This window comes from Nanorana parkeri, unplaced genomic scaffold (assembly GCF_000935625.1).
Source record: "Nanorana parkeri isolate BGI_ZX_2015 unplaced genomic scaffold, ASM93562v1 scaffold60, whole genome shotgun sequence".
In the NCBI taxonomy this organism is placed as follows: Eukaryota; Metazoa; Chordata; class Amphibia; order Anura; family Dicroglossidae; genus Nanorana; species Nanorana parkeri.
Genome location: NW_017306328.1, coordinates 291,172 through 311,663, shown reverse-complemented (window position 1 = coordinate 311,663; position 20,492 = coordinate 291,172). Strand labels below are relative to the sequence as shown.

The window sequence follows — 20,492 nt, the reverse complement described above, 5'->3', positions numbered from 1 at the left end:
GTGTATCCGTGGGGGTAGTCAGAGCGGTGTAGAGGAGTGAGATGAGTCCTGGGGTGTGGGGGTTGGTGCGGCAAACTCTCTCAAACGGAGAAGTCGGTGTGGGATCGGATTGTTGCGGGGTGTATGTGGATAGAAAATGTTTGACCTGGAGGTATCTGAAGATCTCCTTCCCTGGGAGTTGGTAGTGCTCTTGTAGGTAAGGGAAAGGCTTAATTCCCGAGGTGGTCCTCAGTTGCCAAAAGGTGCGAAGATTGCGGTCCGACCATGCGGAGAACCGTGTTGGGTGGTGCAGAGCCGGCTTAAAGAGGGGGTTCGCTAGGAAGGACATGAGGGGTAAACTGGGGGAGAGAAGGCCATAGGCTACGGAGCTGTCCTAGAAGGCGTCCTCCATCGGCAGCTTCGCGCATGCGCCCCCTGCATTGGCATATGTTTTTAAGGGAATCTTTGATGACGGTTGATACCTGTCATGACTGAGGCTTCCGTCCACGTGTAGAGTGTCAGCGCATTTATGGGGCAGAAAACACCTGTGTAGTATCATACGCTGTGTCGTGTCTGCCTCAGAAAAAGCCGTTGGTTCTAATTCGAGTTCTTGTCGCTTTTGTCTTTCTTCTGCCATGTGAATTTATGTACATCAGCTCCGCTCAGCCATTTGTATTGCTATTCTGCTTCTCGTGTTTAATCTTCAAAAAATAACTTTACTTTTCTGTTTTTGTAGTAGACATGCTTATGAAAGTCTGCTGTTTGGAGTTGTAAGGCTGTAATGTTTGCTGTGAAGGGGTCACAAATGCCAGCAGGACTTTTTCTATGGCCTAGATTTAGAGTATTTGATTTAGGCTCATTATAACTGTACATTTTGAAACAATCTAAATTTATCATCATTTATGTCTGTATCCTCTGTGTCCTGCCTTTACTGAAAGCCCAAAGAGATGACTGCTTTGAGACAGGTTATGGAGCATCAAGAAAGTCTATATACATGAGAAAAGTAGCTTCACTCAATAAGGATAGGCTGGGGGACAGAGAGATTATACAATATGCAGACAATACAATAATGGCTTCATTTAACAATCAGTTTATTAATTATCAATACACCTATCTAGAAAATATGCCAACTGGAAAAATGTTAATGTGTGTGTGTGTGTGTGTATGTATAAATTGGAGATAAATTGGGGCCTAAGGCTGCATGCACATGGTTCCTTTTTAAGCATTCTGGGATTCCTGCTGCAGGAATGCCAGGTATCCCCATTCAGATGCCAATGCTATACCCATTCAAGTTAATGACAGGGTGATAGTGGCTGTATCTCAAGGCGGTAGTCCGCATATAATCCTACATGGTACTATTACTTGCGGTTTGGGATAGATGATTGTCCCTGGACAAAGGATAGATGCATCCATGGACAATCATCTTTCCAAAACCACGTGCATTTACATGCGGACCGCTGACAGATGCGGCTGCTGTCAGTCTCAATGGGGACACCTGTGATTCCTGCTGCAAAAGTCCGTAGGTTCTTGCCCCAGGAATCGCAGATAAAGTCCCTGCGCGAGTGCAGCCTTGGTGTGTGTGTGTGTATATACATGTATGTGTGTATTAGAGCTGCAGCTAACGATTATTTTTGTGTGTGTGTGTGTGTGTATACATATATATCTATATATAGATATATATATCTATCCGAAGTAGGTAAAGGGGCACTCCCAAGACAAATTACATTAAGACAATAAATAACATTAAACATGTAAAAAAATTATCACAATAGTCACATATTGTTATGTCTAGAGATTTTTAGATCCCTCTTTCTTCCTTTACAATCCTACTGTAAAGTTCCAGCACACAGTATTGTGGAGTTTGGTGCCAGCACACCATCATTGTAGAAGCACTGCTGATTATTGTCCTTCAAGGCCTGTAACACGTCTCTGGGCTGCATTGGATGTGAGTATCTACTGAAGCTAGTGAATTCTGTAGCTAGCATTGAATGCTTTTAAGAAGCTAAACAACTATCCCCGTGGATGCTGGATAACAGGGAGTTTACTGAATATATATTTTTATTCAGTATTAGAAATATTTTTATATTCTTCAGTCTGTACCTAATCACACTTTATACCACAGTGCCAGATTAAAAGTTAGCCAAGCACTCTGTTATTATATTAATACAACAGCACAGTATTGTTTTAAATCAGCTTGCTTGCAAGCAATTTTGATTGGAATCCAAAGCATGTTTGAGAAACGGTCAACAACATACCACAGGGAAACAATGGGCAGTTGTTAAAGAATCTCAAGCAGACACCCAAGGGTATGCCTTGTACACATATACAGAGAGAAGCATAATGTAGGAGCACACGTGAAAAGCCACAGCCACAAACATGTCAGATTTTATTACTTTGAAATAATGACTAAGGTTCTTAATGTGTGTCTTAATTGTATTTTTTCAGTTACACTGAATGTGTTTTTTTATTTTTTAGTTGTACTGTATGTGATGTAAATAATGTGGTCAAGGTGTGTTAATGTTTTAAAAAACAAAAATGTATAGTTTTGTAATCATTTATGTGCGTAGGACAGCTATTATACAATGGCTGTGCTTTAGGCCCCGTGCACAGGAGCCTCCTGTGTTACACACAAAAGAAGTTATCTGGGGAGTATAAACAACTTTTATACTTCCCAGACCACTTTTGAGTTAGATGTTCCTGGGTTTAGCTGTGTAATACCAGGCTAAATGGTTCCGGGGACACAGAAAATTCCTAGACCGAATGCACCTCAATGATGCTGAATGTCTAGGTGTGCATTCAATCATAGCAAACCATTACGTGCTTCCAGATGTGTTTAGAAATGAGTTCCAAATGCATCTGGGTGCACGTACTTTAATACCCATGTGCATAGGGCCTTAATGCTGCTTCTTATAATGCAAGTCTGTGAGCCGAACGACTCAACAAAAACAAGGCCCTTCCTGTGTGGCTAATATCTTTATCTCAGCCATTGTTTAGCAGGCAGGTTGCGCGAGGCTTAGTCCAATACAAAGCTCTCTCTAGTGATTAGCCTACAAATCTCTGTATTCGATAAAATATGAAGTGCAAGCAAGTAAAAAGCTGACCATTTGTATGTTCCTTTCAAGGTTTCCAACAAATTAAAAAGAAAAAACAGAAGTATCAAATGGATAATAATGTTTATAAATGTAGCAACAATGGAATCTGATCAAATCAAGTAACAATGTAGCAAAAGGAAAGGTTCACATGGGCAGTAGTCGGCGCAATACAAGAATTCCCCATTACGCTCCCCAGCTAGTCAGCACAAAAAGCTCCTTAAGGCTGGGTTCACACCTGGGCGTACGGAATATGCGCGTTTTTACTGCGATTTGCGGTAAAAGAAACGCGCAACAAACGCGCGTTTACGAGGGCTATCTGGCTGTATCCTAATGGATACGTGCGGCAAATACGCCCCAAAAAAGCTCCTGTACTTCTTTGGGCGTAGGGCGTTTTTCAGCGCGCTCCTACGCGCTGTAAAACGCCCAGGTGGGAGCCATGCCCATAGGCAATTATTGGTTTTCACATGTTGAGCGTTTTACACCGTGTAGTAACGGCTGTCAAACGCCCAGGTGTGAACCAGGCCTTAACCTTTTCAGACTTTTTGGTTACAATCAGAGGTCTTTGTTGCATTTATTTTCAAATACATGTAAAGCCACATTGCTTGTGTTAATGTTTATAAATATGGCACCATATTTGGACTGATATTTAGCTTATTCCATAAACTTTCGGGTCAGTTTGGGAAAGTACAAAGGTGATACATTATTTGCCAGCTCGTGCCCTCATGCCCCGAGTGAACCAATATTCAGACTTGGCAAGTTAGAGCTGCCACAGTAGTGGTTTTGGGCAAAGTTCAAAGTAACTAACAACAACCAATTTCACCTTTCATCAGCTTAGGGCAGTCAGATCAATGAAAGAAGAAATCTGATTGGTTGAGATTTTTTTGCTGAGAACATTGCTATTTGCTTTGTTACATAAAGCAGATATGTGATAATGTGTTTTCTGCAAAAGATGTTTCACAGATACTTTGGAGAAATTGTGATCTTTGCTACTTATCCATAGTAGCAACACAGTTTCAGTTAGAATCACTTGCACGCAAAACTTACAATCATGAGAAGCTATTCACAGACATAAAGATCATCAGCTTATCCTGCTTAAATTGGTCTGTGATCATCTAAGGCAGGAGTAGGCAAACTCCCACTCCCATGAGGCATTGCAAGACTCCACATGTATGACTTGCAGGGGCAGATGCATAATGGAATTTGTAGTTTCACCACATCTGAAGGGCGGTGGCCTACCCCTGATCTAAGGTCTGTATGTGCCTTTATATTACTGTAGTGCAGCTCTTGAGGCTTAACATTTAGGCCAATTTATAAGGACAGGAACGAAAAATTGTGTTCCTCATAGCAAACCGATAACCGCTGTCATTCTCATTAATCAGAGACAGGGAATAAAAGCTAATATGTGCAACACATACTCTAATACATTCCTATAGTTTTAATAGACATGTAATGTCTTGTTACAGTTGAGCTGATATTTCCCTGAGAGTGACATTCAGGGAGATAACCTGCCTGTCCTCGCATGGCACCAATGAGAGCTAGACCTGCTACTATACTTGCAGTACATAGACAACAGATCATTTTCTTGTGTGGCTGAGACACTCCTTATTGCCTTCTAGTGCAACAGAAATGGTCTGATAATCGGGGTCACATTTCCATTACTGGAGCCTGTAGGCACACAACCTCCAATGTCCAAAGTATCATTGCTTTGCTAGGCTCTCTTACACAGAACATTTTCTTCTTTTACCGGTCAGACTATTGTAACAGTTTATTAAACTAATATGAGATAACTGTAATTTGATTGTGCTGGCAATCTCTATAGAGGGCAAAGCCACCTCTTTGCTTCTACTGCCTATAGTCAGAGGCCTACTGTCCCCTATGGTAAATATGGCCACCCAATACTTACTACCAGTGTTTGAAATTGAGAGCTAGCAATTAGCTAGCTGAAGATGTTTTTTTCACTCCATTTGTTGACTGTGGAAAGTACTTATATAAGATATGTTTGCATTCACACACCTACTTTGTATTTCTTATATACCTACACAGTGCATATGTGTTTTTTTTTGTTTGTTTTTTCAGATGTACTTTACACTCTATATAAGTATGTGCCACTGTTTTACTTTCTTCCAGCATTGACCAAAAAATGTCGGGAGCCCAGAGCGGCTATGAGCTGAAAGAAGCCAAGGATATCCTCTCTGAGCTGAAGAGCATAAGGAAGGCCATTAGCACTGGAGAGAAGGAGAAGCAGGACCTGATGCAGGTTTGTTTTCACAGAACAACTCACCATAACATGAAGGGCTTCAACCCATCTGCCTGTCACCATTCATATGTTGTTAGTTTGTAGAATTCTGGGATTCTAGCTTTATTATATAACTTTAAATATAAAATCTGTTTTAAACTGAAACTCCACCGTTTCAGGTCAGAAACTTAAAAAATGTATATAGACACCACCCCATGTACATCTACTTCATTTCTTATGTGATTCTATATTACAATGATGGAACTTACATTGTGCATGACAGTCCCTTGAAGTCTCACAGCCTAAAAAGTAGTCGTCTCAGCTAGTATAAGTTGAACAGGCCTTTTCCTCTAGGTATGTTGCTTTGCTTGGAACCAATTTTAGTAGATCCTCGTGTTTGGTTCCTAAGTTTGTCTGTGTTGTCAAAGTGAATAGGTACACCTACAGATGTTTTCGCTCAACAGAGGCCTTTTCTGTTTCACTTCCTATCATTAGCTTGCTCTCATATGGAAAAGTTAAAAAAAAACAAAAAAAAAAACCCTGCTATTATATAGTATCGGGTTCAGATGTTTGCTTGGAAGAACATTGCCTGTGCCTACAAACACTTGAAGAAAAGCCATTCCGTTATATAAGCCCCTGCTCCTTTTTCCTATCACCTATTCTGGCTGTGAAAGCTTTCTGATACCAATCTACAAGCAGCTTTGGCCTTTCCCCCGGCTGCCAATCCCATAAGGGCCAGTGATAACTGGTTTTGTTCTGATTCAGTTTCAGAACTGCTTCTATCCCCTTATAAGTTGACCTGCCTTTGACCTGAAGTATGACAAGTGCCGGTCAAATGCCCGTGCAACAAATTTTGAATGATCCCATAAGCATCTCAAATAGATGTCAAAAGCAAGCTGCATTTGCCCAATCAAATCCCATTAACCCAGACCTTAAAAGAGCTGCCGTGGGGTGGTGGGACCATGTGGCTGCTGGCAATGGGCAGGAACAGTGTTCGGGCAGAAGAAAATTATGGGCTCCTCCCAATGTTGAGCAGCTGGTAGTTAAGTATGGGAAAGCTTATAGCATATTAGATGGCAGCCCAGCACAGGAGGGTATGGCTGTAAGCGTTTAGGTTCACAATAAAGTTTTTAGGTCTGCTTTAAATTAGTCATACATGTGTAGTTTATTATACGGAGAAACATTGTTTCTGACCAGTTCTGCTGTCAGTCTGACTTTAATGATCAAAAGCTATCCCCTAGGTAACAACAGGTTGGATGAAGGGTGCCTTAATTATACATGTATTTGATTTATGAGGTACTGCTCCCTTTGCCTCCAAACTATGAGGGTTGCCACCAATACCACCTATGAGTGTTAGATGTGGCCCACTCTTTGAACTTCTCCTCCTTCCAGCCTGTGCCTTTATAGTACTTACTCATGCATCACTTGCCCCTCCCTTTTAGATCGTAAGTCCTCAGGGGCAGGTCCCTCCTTACCATCTTGCCTTGAAATGTATTGTGATTGTAATGTCTTCCTTATATTGTAAAGCGCTGGCAAACTGTTGGCGTTCTATAAATCCTGAATAATAATAATAATTGGCTTTAGTTCATACTCCTGTAAGGCTGGGGTTGTGGGACATACACAAAATTTGGGCAAAAGACATGTTTACATTAAAGGAGAACTATGGGGTTAAGGCTTTTCCCCATAGTTCTCCTTAGGGTAACGGGAGGACACAAACTAGCGTCCTCCCGTCACCCTAAGCTCAGTATACCGCTAGCTGTAGCCGCAGGGACGCCGCAGCTGAAGCGGATCCCGACAATTATGTCTAGATCCGCCCAGCTGCGTGAGTGACAGCTGGCTCTGCTTATCTAGAGGCAGAGCCAGCTGTACCCGCCCCCTCCCCTGTCTGTTCCTCCAGTCAGTGTTCCTCCAGTCGATCCAGCCACTCCACTGTCACAGCAAAGAGCTGTGGCAGGATCGAGAAGTGAGCGAACGCCGGTATGTCTTCGCTCACTTCCCGATCTACTGAGCCGACCTGTGTCTCATTGTCACAGGTCGGCTAGAACTAGGAGGTGAGTGAAAGACACTCACCTCATAGTTCTCCTTTAATGCTGACAAGTTAGGAATGAACAAAATATTCAGAATCCCTAGAAAAGGGTTTTCAGCAGATGCAACCCCTACTGGGCCCTTGCTTTAGGGGACCTGGCCACATGCTACATTCACTATTAACTATCGCTGTGGAATTTATCAGAACTTGGCAGTTCATGGGTTTTGTAATCATCATGATTACAGATTGTATTATCATGTGCCATTACTGGTTATAGAACTTCATGTCGCCTGTGGAAATAAAAATGTCAGTATTTAATTCTACAGAGGACTCCACTCTTAAGCAAATCTTGATTTGTCCCAAGCGACATATGGTACTTTTCTTCTCTACATTATAAATGCATTCATCCATGTAACAAATGCCAAGTGTGATTACTATTTGCTTAGAACAACACGGTCACTATAACCCTTATCAGCCCACAGTTACATATTGTTACTGCATTAAACACCTGAGCCGCAATATAAAGGGAGTGATTTTTCTTGACAGTTTGTTTGTACCTGCATTTACAAAGCAGGTGGCCAGGGTTTGATGAGCCTTCACAAAGCTAGAACCAAGGAAACTTCTTTCGACAAAAATGCCCATATTTTTCTTCTCATATCTTCATGGTATCCAAGCTTGCTCTTCTTTTACTGAGGCTTTTTTAGGAAATCTTTATGTGGGAAGAATACATGTAGGGTTTTTGGCAGAAAGCATTTTCTCATGAAATGTTTTGCTTGTTTGGGGGAGTTTAGGTTTACAATTGCTCTGCTTTGTTTTTTTTTTTTAGAGTCTTGCGAAGCTCAAGGAAAGATTTCATCTAGAGCAAGGCAGAGGAAGATCAGAGCCAGACTTGACGTCCAGCCTCATAAACTCTCATTTGTCTCTGTCCAGACAGACACTGGACGCTGGTTCACAGACTGATATTTCTGGTGATGTAAGTTTTTTTTTTTTTTTTCTCATTCATATTGACAAAGATGTGTCTATCCTTTTAAAGTCTGTTATCTGCAGAGAAAAAACAAATATTGCTTCAACTATTTCAGCACTTAATTGATTAGGAGAAAAAAGAAAAGTTATGTTTATTAATATGTCTGTCTGCAGTCCATCCAGTTACTTTTTTGCTCTAACAACTAATAATTAGTAATATTCAAGGTCCATCTCCGGACAAACAAAAAAGGTACCCTTGCAATGGGGCTAGCGCTCATTTTTGTCTAGGGGACTGGAGTAAAGCAGATTTACTTACCTGATCCCCACTCCTCAGAGCTGAGAAACCAATCCCCACATCCTTTCCCCCTCCACTCCAGCAGACTAAGGATTGCTGACTTCATCATGTTCAATCAATGTAGGTTCCATAGACCTGCCATAGCCCCCAAGTACGCCAAGGGACAATCTACAGCCGGATGGGAGATAAGGAGAGCGCTAAGTGCCAGGTGAGTGGGTTTAGGTACTGTAAGTACATTTGCTTTACTCTAGCCCAGAGACAAAAAGAAACACTTAATCCTTTCAGTGCGGGGTGTAGCCCCACTGCAAGGTTACTTTTCTTGTTTGCCCAGAGATGGGCTTTAAAGTCTGAAGAGCCCTTTCCTAATATTAATACAAATCCATGCTTCTTTCCTGCCCTTATCATTTACTCGCACACCTTTCAGCATTAGCCTGCTGCTACCCCAAATCATTATTTCCTTTAAATCCATTTTAACAATACTACACTGTATTTAGTGTATGTTGTGATCCTTAGCAGCCAATCAGAAGAGTGATTTCTTTAGCCTGCCCAATACAAAGTGCCCGAGAACTGCAGAAAAGATAGTTCTTTGTTAAAAAGCAGAACACGCATGTTATTCTGACTCCGATTGTTGTGATAGCGAAATATATCCCTTGCTGAGACCTCTATGCCTGGCCTGTATAAGCAGATATACTCACTGCGGACAATCCTCGTCAGATAGCTGAACTCGTCAATACCGATTCATTCAAAGAGGTGTTTATTCTTAACATCAGGGTACAGCAGATGATAGGAACAGCAGTTGAATGGTTATAATATTGTGCGGTCAGAAAATGATGCCTTTCCTCCGTACTGTGCAGATTACATGTGTGTCCTTGTTACATGTGGCTTCTAACTGTGGCCATGACACAGGAAGTACTGCACACAGGAAGAAGGAAGGGGCGTACACTAGGGGAAAATACGTCGTCACATGAGGAATAATTACAGAAAGCATGTTTGTTACAACAAAAGGCCACTAGATGGCAGCATAGGATAACACATGGATTTAGCTATATTTCAATATCTATTTTTAATGTATGCCCTTATCAAAAAGTGTGCATTGTACATGTAGTTGTAGGATGGTTACAAGCTGCTTGTTTGTAGTAAACAAATGGTTTTGTGGCCCAGAATTCAAGACACCCAGACAACAGCGGCTTTTAGTCATACAGGTAGCTCATAGTCTCCATGGAGAACAGTTGTGGTTATCATATTCATACTCAACCTCCTCTTCACTCAGGAGTTAAACTAGAAAATACAGAGGGCTGCTATTATCGGCTTTTCCTTAAAATAAGAAGAATGTCCCCGTAAGAGTATAAGAAATGTCATTTTATAATCCTGTATATCTTGTACTGCTCTACCTTAGTCCAACATTCTTGTTATTTAACAGCAATCAAATGTATTTTTGTCAAACTGTGAGACTATAGTGTGTCTCCGTCCTTATTATTTTCTTAACATCTCTTGACTTTAGCTGGCCCCTGTGCAGCAAATTGCTTATTTTTATCTCTTCAAATTTTCATAGAAATAGCAGTTAAATCGAGGTCAAGCATACTGCTAATCGGAGGGCAGAATGTGTTTTTAATCACCTGATTTATTTACTTGCTTCACCCTTCCTCTGAGCCTGCAGTCATTCCATTTAGAGGTTCTGACACTTGTCTTGGGAAGGATTTTATTCTGTGAAACCGTTTTCGGTGTTTTTCTAATTGCAGTCTGGTCCAAATCCCTCTACGCTAATATGCGAAATTGGGTGGGCGAGCAGATTTGAGCTCTTCTTGCTTTGCCAATTCTTTCTCTTACAAATCTAATTTCTGGTCTCAGAAAAATATTCATCTAAGATACATTTTTTGATGTGTTATCAATTCTCCAAGAGCTCTGCTACAGCATTTTAAGTGCTGATACCATCATATCCCTTCTCGTTAGGTGAATGTAAGACAAGCAAGAGCCTCTATAACTCCCGTCTTTCTTGTTCCCGTCTTTGCCAGAGATTTAGAGCCAGCTACATATTTTGCGCTCTGGAGGTCTATTTATTTGCTGTAATTATGTCTTTGTTATGAAAACAGCTGTGCTCATTGTAGGGAGTGGACAGCAGGGGTCCCATTTATTGTGGTTTCTATTTTTGAATTATTTCAAAATATGTTATACCATCACTATAAAGAAAAAAGTTTATTTTTCTATCTGGGTCATGCATTTATTAAAATAGCTTTTGGTGCACCAGATGGGCTAATAATTAATTTAGACTTTGTTCTTACATTTTATAGATTGGAGGTCTAGACTACAGCCTAATGTAAACTTGTATTCTCCTGTGTGGGCGCTGTAGTATATACGATTTCTGGGCCAGGATTAATATTTGGCTACACTCTTCAGACATGGAGTGAGAACTGTCACGTTATGGATTTTTTTCTCCCACCTTTGTGATATTGTAATTAAAGCCAGACCATGTAACTGCTATGGGGCTCAGAAGCAGGGGGCCACATTTCCCCCTGCATAATTATTCATCTAGTCAGCTGTGGTGTTTGTCAAATTAATATGAATAAAACAAAAGTGAATATACAGTCTCTTCAATTACTTTGACATATAAAGAGATTGAACAATTTAAATAATTTGTATCATTTATAGCTATATGTGTACAAGAGGGCAGCCATGTAATGCGCCAAGACCACCTCTCCTTACATGGGGGGTATCTTCGAGCCATAGAAACCAATGATGAGCTTAGAGCAATAAAAAGCATATGATCATCCGCCACTGTGCTGAGCCGTACGGCTCCGTACACCTCATGAAACGTAGAGGAGGGGGGAGACAGATCAGTGGACGCAAGACAAGACAAAACAAGGACAACACGATACAAATACAGACAGTGGTATGGTACGAGAACGACCAGGTTGCCTGTGAGGGCAGGTGGAGACCTCAAGTAGGTTCCTGAGACATAGCCCGGTCTACAACATACGATGTCAACAGAGCGTAGTGATAAAACCGGCTATGGTGCTGAGGTCAACAAGGCAAGGAAAGCAACTGAGTCTTGAAAGCAAATCCATGGCAACCATACGTTTCGGAAGGATTCGTTGCGGTCTGCATCTTTAGCCACCATTTCTTCCATGCGCATAGTATCGTTAATGCAAGTCAACCACATTGTTAAAGAAGGCACTTGGGTGGACTTCCAATGAGCCGCGATAACTTGTCTGGCTGCAAATAGGAAGAACCTCAAGGTAGATTTCTTTGCTTTCGAGATTGAAGTGGGAATTAATGTTAGTAGGGTCAAAGCAGGGGTATTCGGTGTGGTTGTAGCATGTGCTTTGTCATAAATATCTAGTACAATCTCCCAAAATCCCTTAACCAGGGGGCAGGACCACCACATATGTAGGTAGGTACCCTCAGCGTTAAGGCACCTCCAGCAGGTCTGCGTTATCGAGGGGAACATGTGGTGTAATCGCACCGGAGTAAAGTACCATCTGGTAAGCAGCTTAAAGTTGCGCTCCTGCAGTTTACAAGACATTGCCAAGCGATGCGTGAATATAAAGACCTTATCCCAATCGGTGGCAGTCATGGCGGGCTCTACATCCCTGATCCAGGCGTGAGTGTAAGAGGGTAAAGATGTGGAGTAGTGAGAGAGGAGCATATGATACAATAAGGAGATAAGATGCGTGGGCGGTGTGGAAGCAGTACACAGCTGTTCAAAAGAGGTGAGGGCCCGTGAGATGTCAGGAATGGAACGTAGGGAGCGGTAGTAGCTAGTCAGTTGAAGGTATGGCAACCAGGCCCGTCCGTCTAGGGAACCCTGTGTGGCAATCGCCTGGTAGGAGATCATTCTAGTACCGCATAGAATATGGCGTAGCTGTGGCCAAAACTGTCGGTCCCAACCCAAAAAGGAGGAAGCATGGACACCAGGGGGGAAGTGAGGATTGTCCAGTATGGAAGTCAAGGGGCTGGGTAGGGAGGATAGCTGCAGTGGAGTACGAGATTTATGCCAGCACCATAGAACTGAGTAAACAAGGAGGGGCCACTCTGCGCTGCCACCCACGTCCGGTAGAGGGGACCACAGCGCCGCCTTGGGGCATAGTGGCGAGGCCACGAACTCCAAGGTCACCCATTGTTTATGGGGGGCGCTATGAAACCAATCCAGTGTCCTGGCTAGTATAGACGCTTTGTAGTACAGGAGGAAATCAGGCAGGCCTGCTCCCCCCCCAGATCTGGGACGCGTCAAAAGGCGGTAGTTTAGTCTTGGTTTGGCGTCATTCCAAACAAACCTTCGGAAAATATGCCGCAAGGTGAGAAAAAAGGAGCGGGGCAGGCGTATGGGAACCGTTTGAAAGAGGTATAGGAATTTAGGTAGAACATCCATCTTAATCACATTCATGCGTCCGAACCAGGACAAGGGGCGGGATCTCCAGGACTGGAGGTCCACCCTTGTCCCGTGTAGCAGCGGGGAGTAGTTAAGGTCATATAGATGGGATAGATCGGAGGGTATGTGAACGCCTAAGTATTTAAGAGAGGAATGTTGCCAAGAGAAAGGGAAGCCTGAACGTAGGGAGGATACTATGTTATTAGGAAGGGATATGTTAAGCAATTCCGATTTGTCGTAGTTCACTTTAAAATTAATGACAGAGCTGAAAATGGAGAGCTCCTCCATAAGACGGGGCAACAAAAGTTTCCCCGACTTACGTCCACCCGTGCCCGAAGGTGCTTTGGGGTGTCTTTTGGTACCCATCAGGTTTGTAGGTCGCCAATGGAGCTGTAGAAAGGCTGTAAGGGGCACCACGCACGGGAGCAGAGGGAAGATGCGACTCACTCCGCCATGTGCCGGCCACGCCCCCCCTGTGGGCACTTTTTGATCTGCTTTTAAACAATGCGGTGGATAGGCACCCAAGATTTCAATCTGGACTGCTGCGATCTTTACAGTGGCTTGCAGAAGGCAGTGATTAAGGGGGTGCAAGTTGGTCAGGATTCAGATAGGAAAGGGGGGGGGGCACAAATTATGTATAATTAATATAGAATTTTTGTATATATAATTGTACTCCACATATAATACAGGCCACATAACCTAATGTGGCCTGTATTGTAAAGAGGCAGCTGTATTATGGGAGTACTACACTACAGAGAGAGGAGGCCATTAAACCAATTTTTTTTTTCTCTTCTTAGACATATTCACAACGCAGTGCAAAAACGATAATTTAGTAAAGTAGGATTCATTCTGATTGGTTGCTCTGGAAAACCACACTGCACATTTTCATCTTTTAAAAAGCTGCTTGGCTCTATACATTTCTAAGATTTCCCCATGGGCACCCAGGAATGATGCAGACGCCTCCAGGTTCCAGAATTGGGCTGCATTATGGGTGGTCAGGAACTTTCTACATGCTTTATTCTTGTGATCCCCATCCCTCTGTGACTAAATGTGGAGCTGCCTTTTATAGAAGCTGAATGGTGTATTTAAAAGTTGCAGAAGTATGAAACCATTCCAGTAAGAGTAGATTGTTGTTCTTCATTGTAATAAAGCAAAGGTTCTAAGGTCTGTGTGTAAATAGTTTTACTTTTTATCTCTTAAAGATCTGTTTTGGAGTTGAAATAGTTATAATTTTATCTGTACAAATGGTAGAAGATTTGTGAACCTGTCCATTCACCATAAGGTTGTACGTATCTTTTTCTTATTTTATCCGACAGATTGGAATGAGGAGCAGATCGACTCTTGCAGAAAAGGTCAGGCTGAGCCTGCAGTATGAAGAGGCGAAGAGAAGGTACTGTTTCTAGATCTGGCTTTGCTCTCATGGAACTAAAACTGGTTGTTGGGTGACCTCTACTGGGCGGTTGTAGAAAAACCATTATTTCGTGTGTATGCGATACAGTATGGATATTTGATGTGACTTCTACCAGGAGTCGCTAATGTCGCCACAAAGCAGTACTAATTTAAACATAGTACAATAAAATAGAAGCCTGTGTCATTACATTTATTAATAATATTCACTACACAATTTATTTTACTATTTTATTACTTCTGACATTCCGAGAAGTCAACCTGTGAGATTAGGTTTTAGGGTGTTAGCTTTGTATATGTGCTGGTCATGCTGCAACATTTAGCATTACAAAAACACCCTGTACTGTGCACCCTGGTACCGATCTCGTACTAAACAGTCACCTCTTTTGCTTAAAAGTTAACAAATCAGCTCATGGGGTCAGAAGTTTAGTGTATTGTACATGCAGTGTGCACATGAGAAAGAGGCAAATGGTGTTATCATACCTGCACATGAAGTGTACAGCCCAGGATTGTCCAGTCCATTTTTGGAGTTTTGCGTGGAATGTGTCAGATTTGGCTTTTCTTTTCTCCACTTTTTTGTGTCATACCAATACAAACAAAAGAAAAAAAACATGAAAATGACTAAACATTTGTAATTGCAATCATTTTCTGCCCACAGTGGTGCATTATCGGACAGAAATGCAGGGGTGTTAATATTTTTTGAACATGACTGTATATATGGAGCATATTTTACTCTCCCAGGACTTCTCCTTTAATTAAAATATGGACCCTTTTATGAAAGTCACTGTTTACCGGATATCGCCTGGTGTGGTTGATCTGTCATTAAAAGAGAACTATGGGGTAAGTGTTTTTCCCCATAGTTCTCTTAAGGGTCACGGAAGGACATATACTAGCATCCTCCGGTGACCCAAAGCTCAGTATATAGTGAGTTACAGCTCACGGTGTACTGAGACCGCCCTAGCCGGGACGGATCGCAGCGTTACTGTCGAGATCCACCCAGCTGCGTGATTGACAACTGGCTCTGCCTATCTAGACGCAGAGCCAGCTGTTACTGCCACCTCCCCAGTCTGTTCCTCCAGTCAGCGCTGGAGGATCGGAGCGGGGAGGAAGGGGGGGAATCCCTGCAGGGAGCCGTGACTGACAGTTACCGCTCTCTGCAGGGAGATGATCGAGAAGTCAGCGAGTGACGGTATGCGTTTGCTCACTTCCCAATCTATTGAGCCGACGTGTGATAGTTTCATTGTCACACGTCGGCTCAAACTTTGAGGGTGATTTTCACTCACCTTGTAGATCTTTTAAGCAAACCTTGACTTGAGTACATTTATTCCCAATGCCTGCTAGTTTTCTGAGGTTATTTTATGTCTTTAAATAACTAAAATGTTTGCTAATATCTGTTGTATACAGTATACGATTTATTATGATTTAAATTTGTTATGGTGTACTTGCTATAAGAAGTGTAGGCCCCTATAATGTACTCGTACCAGTGACAGGCTATATTATGTACAGCAATGACTGCATATATTATCAGTATTGGGTATGGAATATTTCATCCAGGTGAAATGGATACGAGATGAGCTTTAGAAGCTTTTATAGCCAGGTAATTGTTGCCTGTTTGTCTTTTTACTGTTGTAGGTACTTTGAGCTTTTTGTCAGAATAGTTCAGGAACTTTCAATCCATTGTGCAGGTTTTCTTAGATGGTACTTTGTGTGAATGCACAGCATTGACTGCACATATTAGCAGCATTGGGTGTAAAATGTATCATTCAGTGGGAATGGGTAAAAGAAAAGCTTTTAAAGCCTACAGATCTCAGGCAGAGATTAGTCCAGTTTCATGAATGGAGACTGCCGAGAGAAATAGTTCTGAGCTCAGAAAACATACTTATTTTCTAAGGGTATATAGGATACAGGGTGGGCCAGTGAGTATAGTAACCAAATCGCTACTTATATCAGAGACACACATGATTTTTAAACATAGATGTGACCACTGAAAACATAGTTACAAAAGTATCAAAATAGTTTTGAGTGGGAAGCCTTCAATAAGGCCTCATTCACACTGAGCGTACACGTTTGTGCAGCGTGCACACCCGTAAACAGCCGATCCAGGGAGGGACGGGTGCTGCACGTGATTGCACGCAGCAGCCTGTTCTTCCCTATGGGAGGCTGCGGCTGTACGATGTCATACATGCGGGTACGGGTGTCCCTACTTGGACGCAGACAACATAGATCCTGTCTGCGTCCAAGTGCAGACACCCGTACCAGCACGGACGTGCAGTTCAGGTGTCCGTATGGCACCGTACAGCCGTGTCCTCCCATAGGGAAGAACAAGCTGCTGTGCGCAATCACATGCAGCACCTGTCCCTCCCGGGGTCGGCTGTTTATGGGCGTGTACGCTCAGTTTGAATGAGGCCTAAATGTTCATAAAAAGTTTTAGATAAACAAAGTAAAACAAATAAAAATTAACTGCCATCAATCTGCTAATGGATAGAGACAAATCATCAGGTACTTGATGACCAACAGCAAGTACAGGAGAGCAAGGTTCAGACGCCAGGAATTTCATCTGGGTCAACTTTTGTGGCTGCATGGCAGCGACTTCTTTCGCAGCCATGGATATAAGGGGTTGGAACAACCTCCCTATGCTTAAGCACCCTCCACGCTCCTGTTTTGGGAATACATTTCTGCTTTGATAAATCGTTAAAACAGAATTGCCAGCTGATCTAAGAAAATAGGACAGATTCCTCCAACGCTTAGGAGCGTTGATCGAGGAATCGCCTGCTGGTTTCCTTTGTATTCTGACAGAAGCCACCGGCCTTGTCAGGATACCCGTACAGAGCTGGCAGCTCATCGGCTGCTAGCTCTGTTCGTCCGACAGGTTTCCGACATGCTCCTTTGATCAGCTGATCAAGGGACGCTGGTCAGAAAGGTTCCAACAGTGGCACCCACGCATCGAATTTCGGACGGTTCATCCAGAACTGGACGGCATTCAAAGCGTGTATACCCGGCTTAAGTCTCTTCTGCCAATAAAAGCTGTTCTTTACCAAAAGGAATTTTTTTCCCCCTGTATGCTAAGCCATACAGCTCTGCAGACAGAGACCCAGCATGCTGAGTTGAAGTAACTTTCATTCTCATGTGGAAGAATGATGTCATAGTGACCCAGGCAATCAAGCGGATGAAGAATCAGAACCCGGAAGAGGACCAAGCCCTAGACTGAGGCTAAAGGCTCCTTTTTTCTCCTCTAGTTTTACTTCTACTTTAAGTTTAGTTTCCAATTAGTTGTCTTTCCATATATAAACTTAGAATGACATGGAAGGGTTTGTCACATGAATTGAAAGTTATAACAAACATAAAAACCCTTCAGATGAATGTCAGGTTTACAATTGTGGAAAAATAGCCTTCATAGCTTTATGTGTGCATAGGCTTCCACTTATCAGTAAAAATAACAGCAGAACTTAGGTGGGAGAGCAGATGTTATAAGTATCTAGTAATACACTAGCCATCTGCAAGGCGTATGGTGTTTACTGCGTTAACAGGTTTATAATCGCTGCAATCAATTTGTGTCGCCCATATCTGATCAGTAGCCTGCAATGTAGTGATGTCATTAATAAAAATTACACTACTTTGGAATATTTCTGATTGAGCATTTGAAAGGGTATTTTTAAGTTTTACATCAAAAGTGTAAATAATTTCTTGTGACAACTGCTGGAATTGTTCCCTTCTTCCTGATTGATTCCAGTCAAGTAACAATGTTGGTGAGCCAGGTAATTGGTGCCTGTCTGTCATTTTGCTGGCTTAGGTGCTCTGCACTTATTGCCACAATAGTTCAGAAACTTTCCATCCATTGTGCAGGCTTTCTTAGATGGTACTTTGTGTAATTGTCGTCTTTACCTTTTGTTTATTAAGCGTGTCTGCATTGCTAACAGTAAAAGGTGGCCTTTGCTTTCTTCCCTACCATTCTTAGTGCAGTGATTTTAAATAACGACAGAATTGATTTCTCTTTGCTTAATGGCAATTTTTTTTTTGATATATCGTGAAATAGCTGGCAGTTTGCTCCCAGCGGTATGTCTTACTAATCATATACCACATGAGCTGCAGGCAAAACATTTCTAGCTCAGACAGTTTAATGGAGTGTCACCCAAACAATGATCAAGCTGTGATTGGGGTAGACATGCATGGTTTTCTTATATGACAAAATTGGATCTTTTGCTTTCTTTCCAGTATGGCCAACTTGAAGATAGAACTAGCAAAGCTGGACAGTGAGGCTTGGCCTGGGGCCCTGGATGTGGAGAAAGAGAAGCTTCTGCTGATTAATGAAAAGGAGGAACTACTGAAGGAGCTACAGTTTGTAACTACACGGAAACGCACTCAGGATGAGATTGAACGGCTGGAAGCTGAGAGGAGGAGGCTGGAAGAGGACCTCTTATCTGTCAAAAGCACTCCCAGCCAAGCACTTGCCGAGAGGTTTGTCATTCTCTTTGACTATCGTCTGCTCCTGTATAGCTTCAGTGGCCTGTTGTAAGTGTCTGGCTTAAAGCAGAAATATGGGTACAGTAATATGTACTCTTCCTAATACTTAAAACCGGCTTGGGACACTGCAGGTGTCACATTCCGGCTCTATAGATTGAGAACTGAGCGATCACAAACCGATGATCACTCAGCTCATTGTCTTCTCCATGCAGAGAAGAGTAACTGTCAGTCACCACTCCCTGCAGGGATTCCCCCCTCCCCTCTCTGTTCCTTCAGCATTCATTGGAGAGACAGACAGGGGAGGGGGCGAGCACAGCTGGCTCGGGCTTTACAGAGGCAAAGTCAGCTGTCAATCAAGCAGTGTGATTAAATCCCAACAATATTGTCAGGAATATTTCCCAGCTGCAGTGTGGTGCTGCGCTGTCAGCAAATAGTGAGCAGTACCCGGCTAGATGCTGACTTTGGGTCACAGGAGTACATGTATTACATGTTCGTAAATGTACTTCTTTGACTTAGAAGAGAACTAAAGCCAAAAAAAATTTGGCTTTTAGTTTTCTTTTAAAGTGATATTAAAGTCAGAGTTTTTAAGATGCTGATTAAATGACTTACAGTGGATGCTGCTTCTTGATGTTTCAAAGTTTTAGCTTTCTGCAGAACCAGCTAGTTCCTTGAGCACTGGCCCTGATATTTCCCTTGCAGGGTTCTGCAGAGACACCCTTGTGTGTGCTAGTAAGCTATGTGTGTAAGCTCTAAAAGCACACAGACCTAGCAGGGCAAGCCACTCCACTGCTTCCTATTTTCCCAATCCTCCCCTCTCCAAGCTAGTGGATGAACAGCTGCTAAAGACTATGCTGTCCCTTGACATCTTGTATTGGACAGGAAGTTTAGGGAAGCAGAAGAGTTAGAGGCAGCTGCTTGAAAACATGATACCTTTAAGTGTTTGGGAGAAAACTTAAATACTTTGCTGGGCAATTTATATTTGTTAGATCTGGATTCATTAACCAGTTGATTGCAGCGAACGAGCACATATAGGCGATCGGCGGGCTATGGACCGGGTGTTTGCATTGGCAGATGCTGCAGTGCCGTCCGTCAGTTTTTTTACTACGGGCGGACGGCAAGAGGTTAAAGGAGAACTATGGGGTCAGGGCTTTTCCCCATAGTTCTCCTAAGGGAGGACACAAACTAGCGTCCTCCCGTCACCCAAAGCTCAGTATACCGCGAGCTAAAGCTCGCGGTATATTGAGACACCACTGCCGGGACGGATCCCGACATTACTGTCTGGTTCCACCCAGCTGCGTAAGTGACAGCTGGCTCTGCCTGAGTACCCGCCCCCTCCCTATCCGTTCCGCCAGTCAGCGCTGAAGGATCGGAGCGGGGAGGGGGGAATCGCTGCAGGGAGCCGTGAGTGACAGTCACGGCTCTCTGCAGGGACAGGATCGACAAGTGAGCAAGTAATGTGTGTTTGCTCACTTCCATATCTATTGAGCCGACCAGTTTAATTGTCACAGGTCGGCTAGAACTATGAGGCTGAGTTATTTTCACTCGCCTCATAATTCTCCTTTAATGAAAAAAGTTTGAGAGTTTAATACTACTTTAAATGAGCCTGATGACATAGGAAACGTGCCCCCATAAAGTGCTAGTTGTTACCATTATTGGCAAGAAAACTC

General features: G+C 42.8%; 1 protein-coding gene across 1 annotated transcript in view; it reads left to right on the top strand.

Annotated features, from left to right (window-relative positions):
• Positions 1-20,492, top strand: part of WWC2 (WW and C2 domain containing 2) — a 162,973-nt gene that overhangs the window by 86,332 nt on the left and 56,149 nt on the right. The window contains exons 6-9 of the mRNA XM_018576217.1: positions 5,199-5,328; positions 8,160-8,306; positions 14,274-14,347; positions 18,577-18,819. Of these exons, the coding sequence (XP_018431719.1) occupies positions 5,199-5,328; positions 8,160-8,306; positions 14,274-14,347; positions 18,577-18,819 (594 nt within the window). The remainder of the gene's footprint in view (positions 1-5,198; positions 5,329-8,159; positions 8,307-14,273; positions 14,348-18,576; positions 18,820-20,492) is intronic.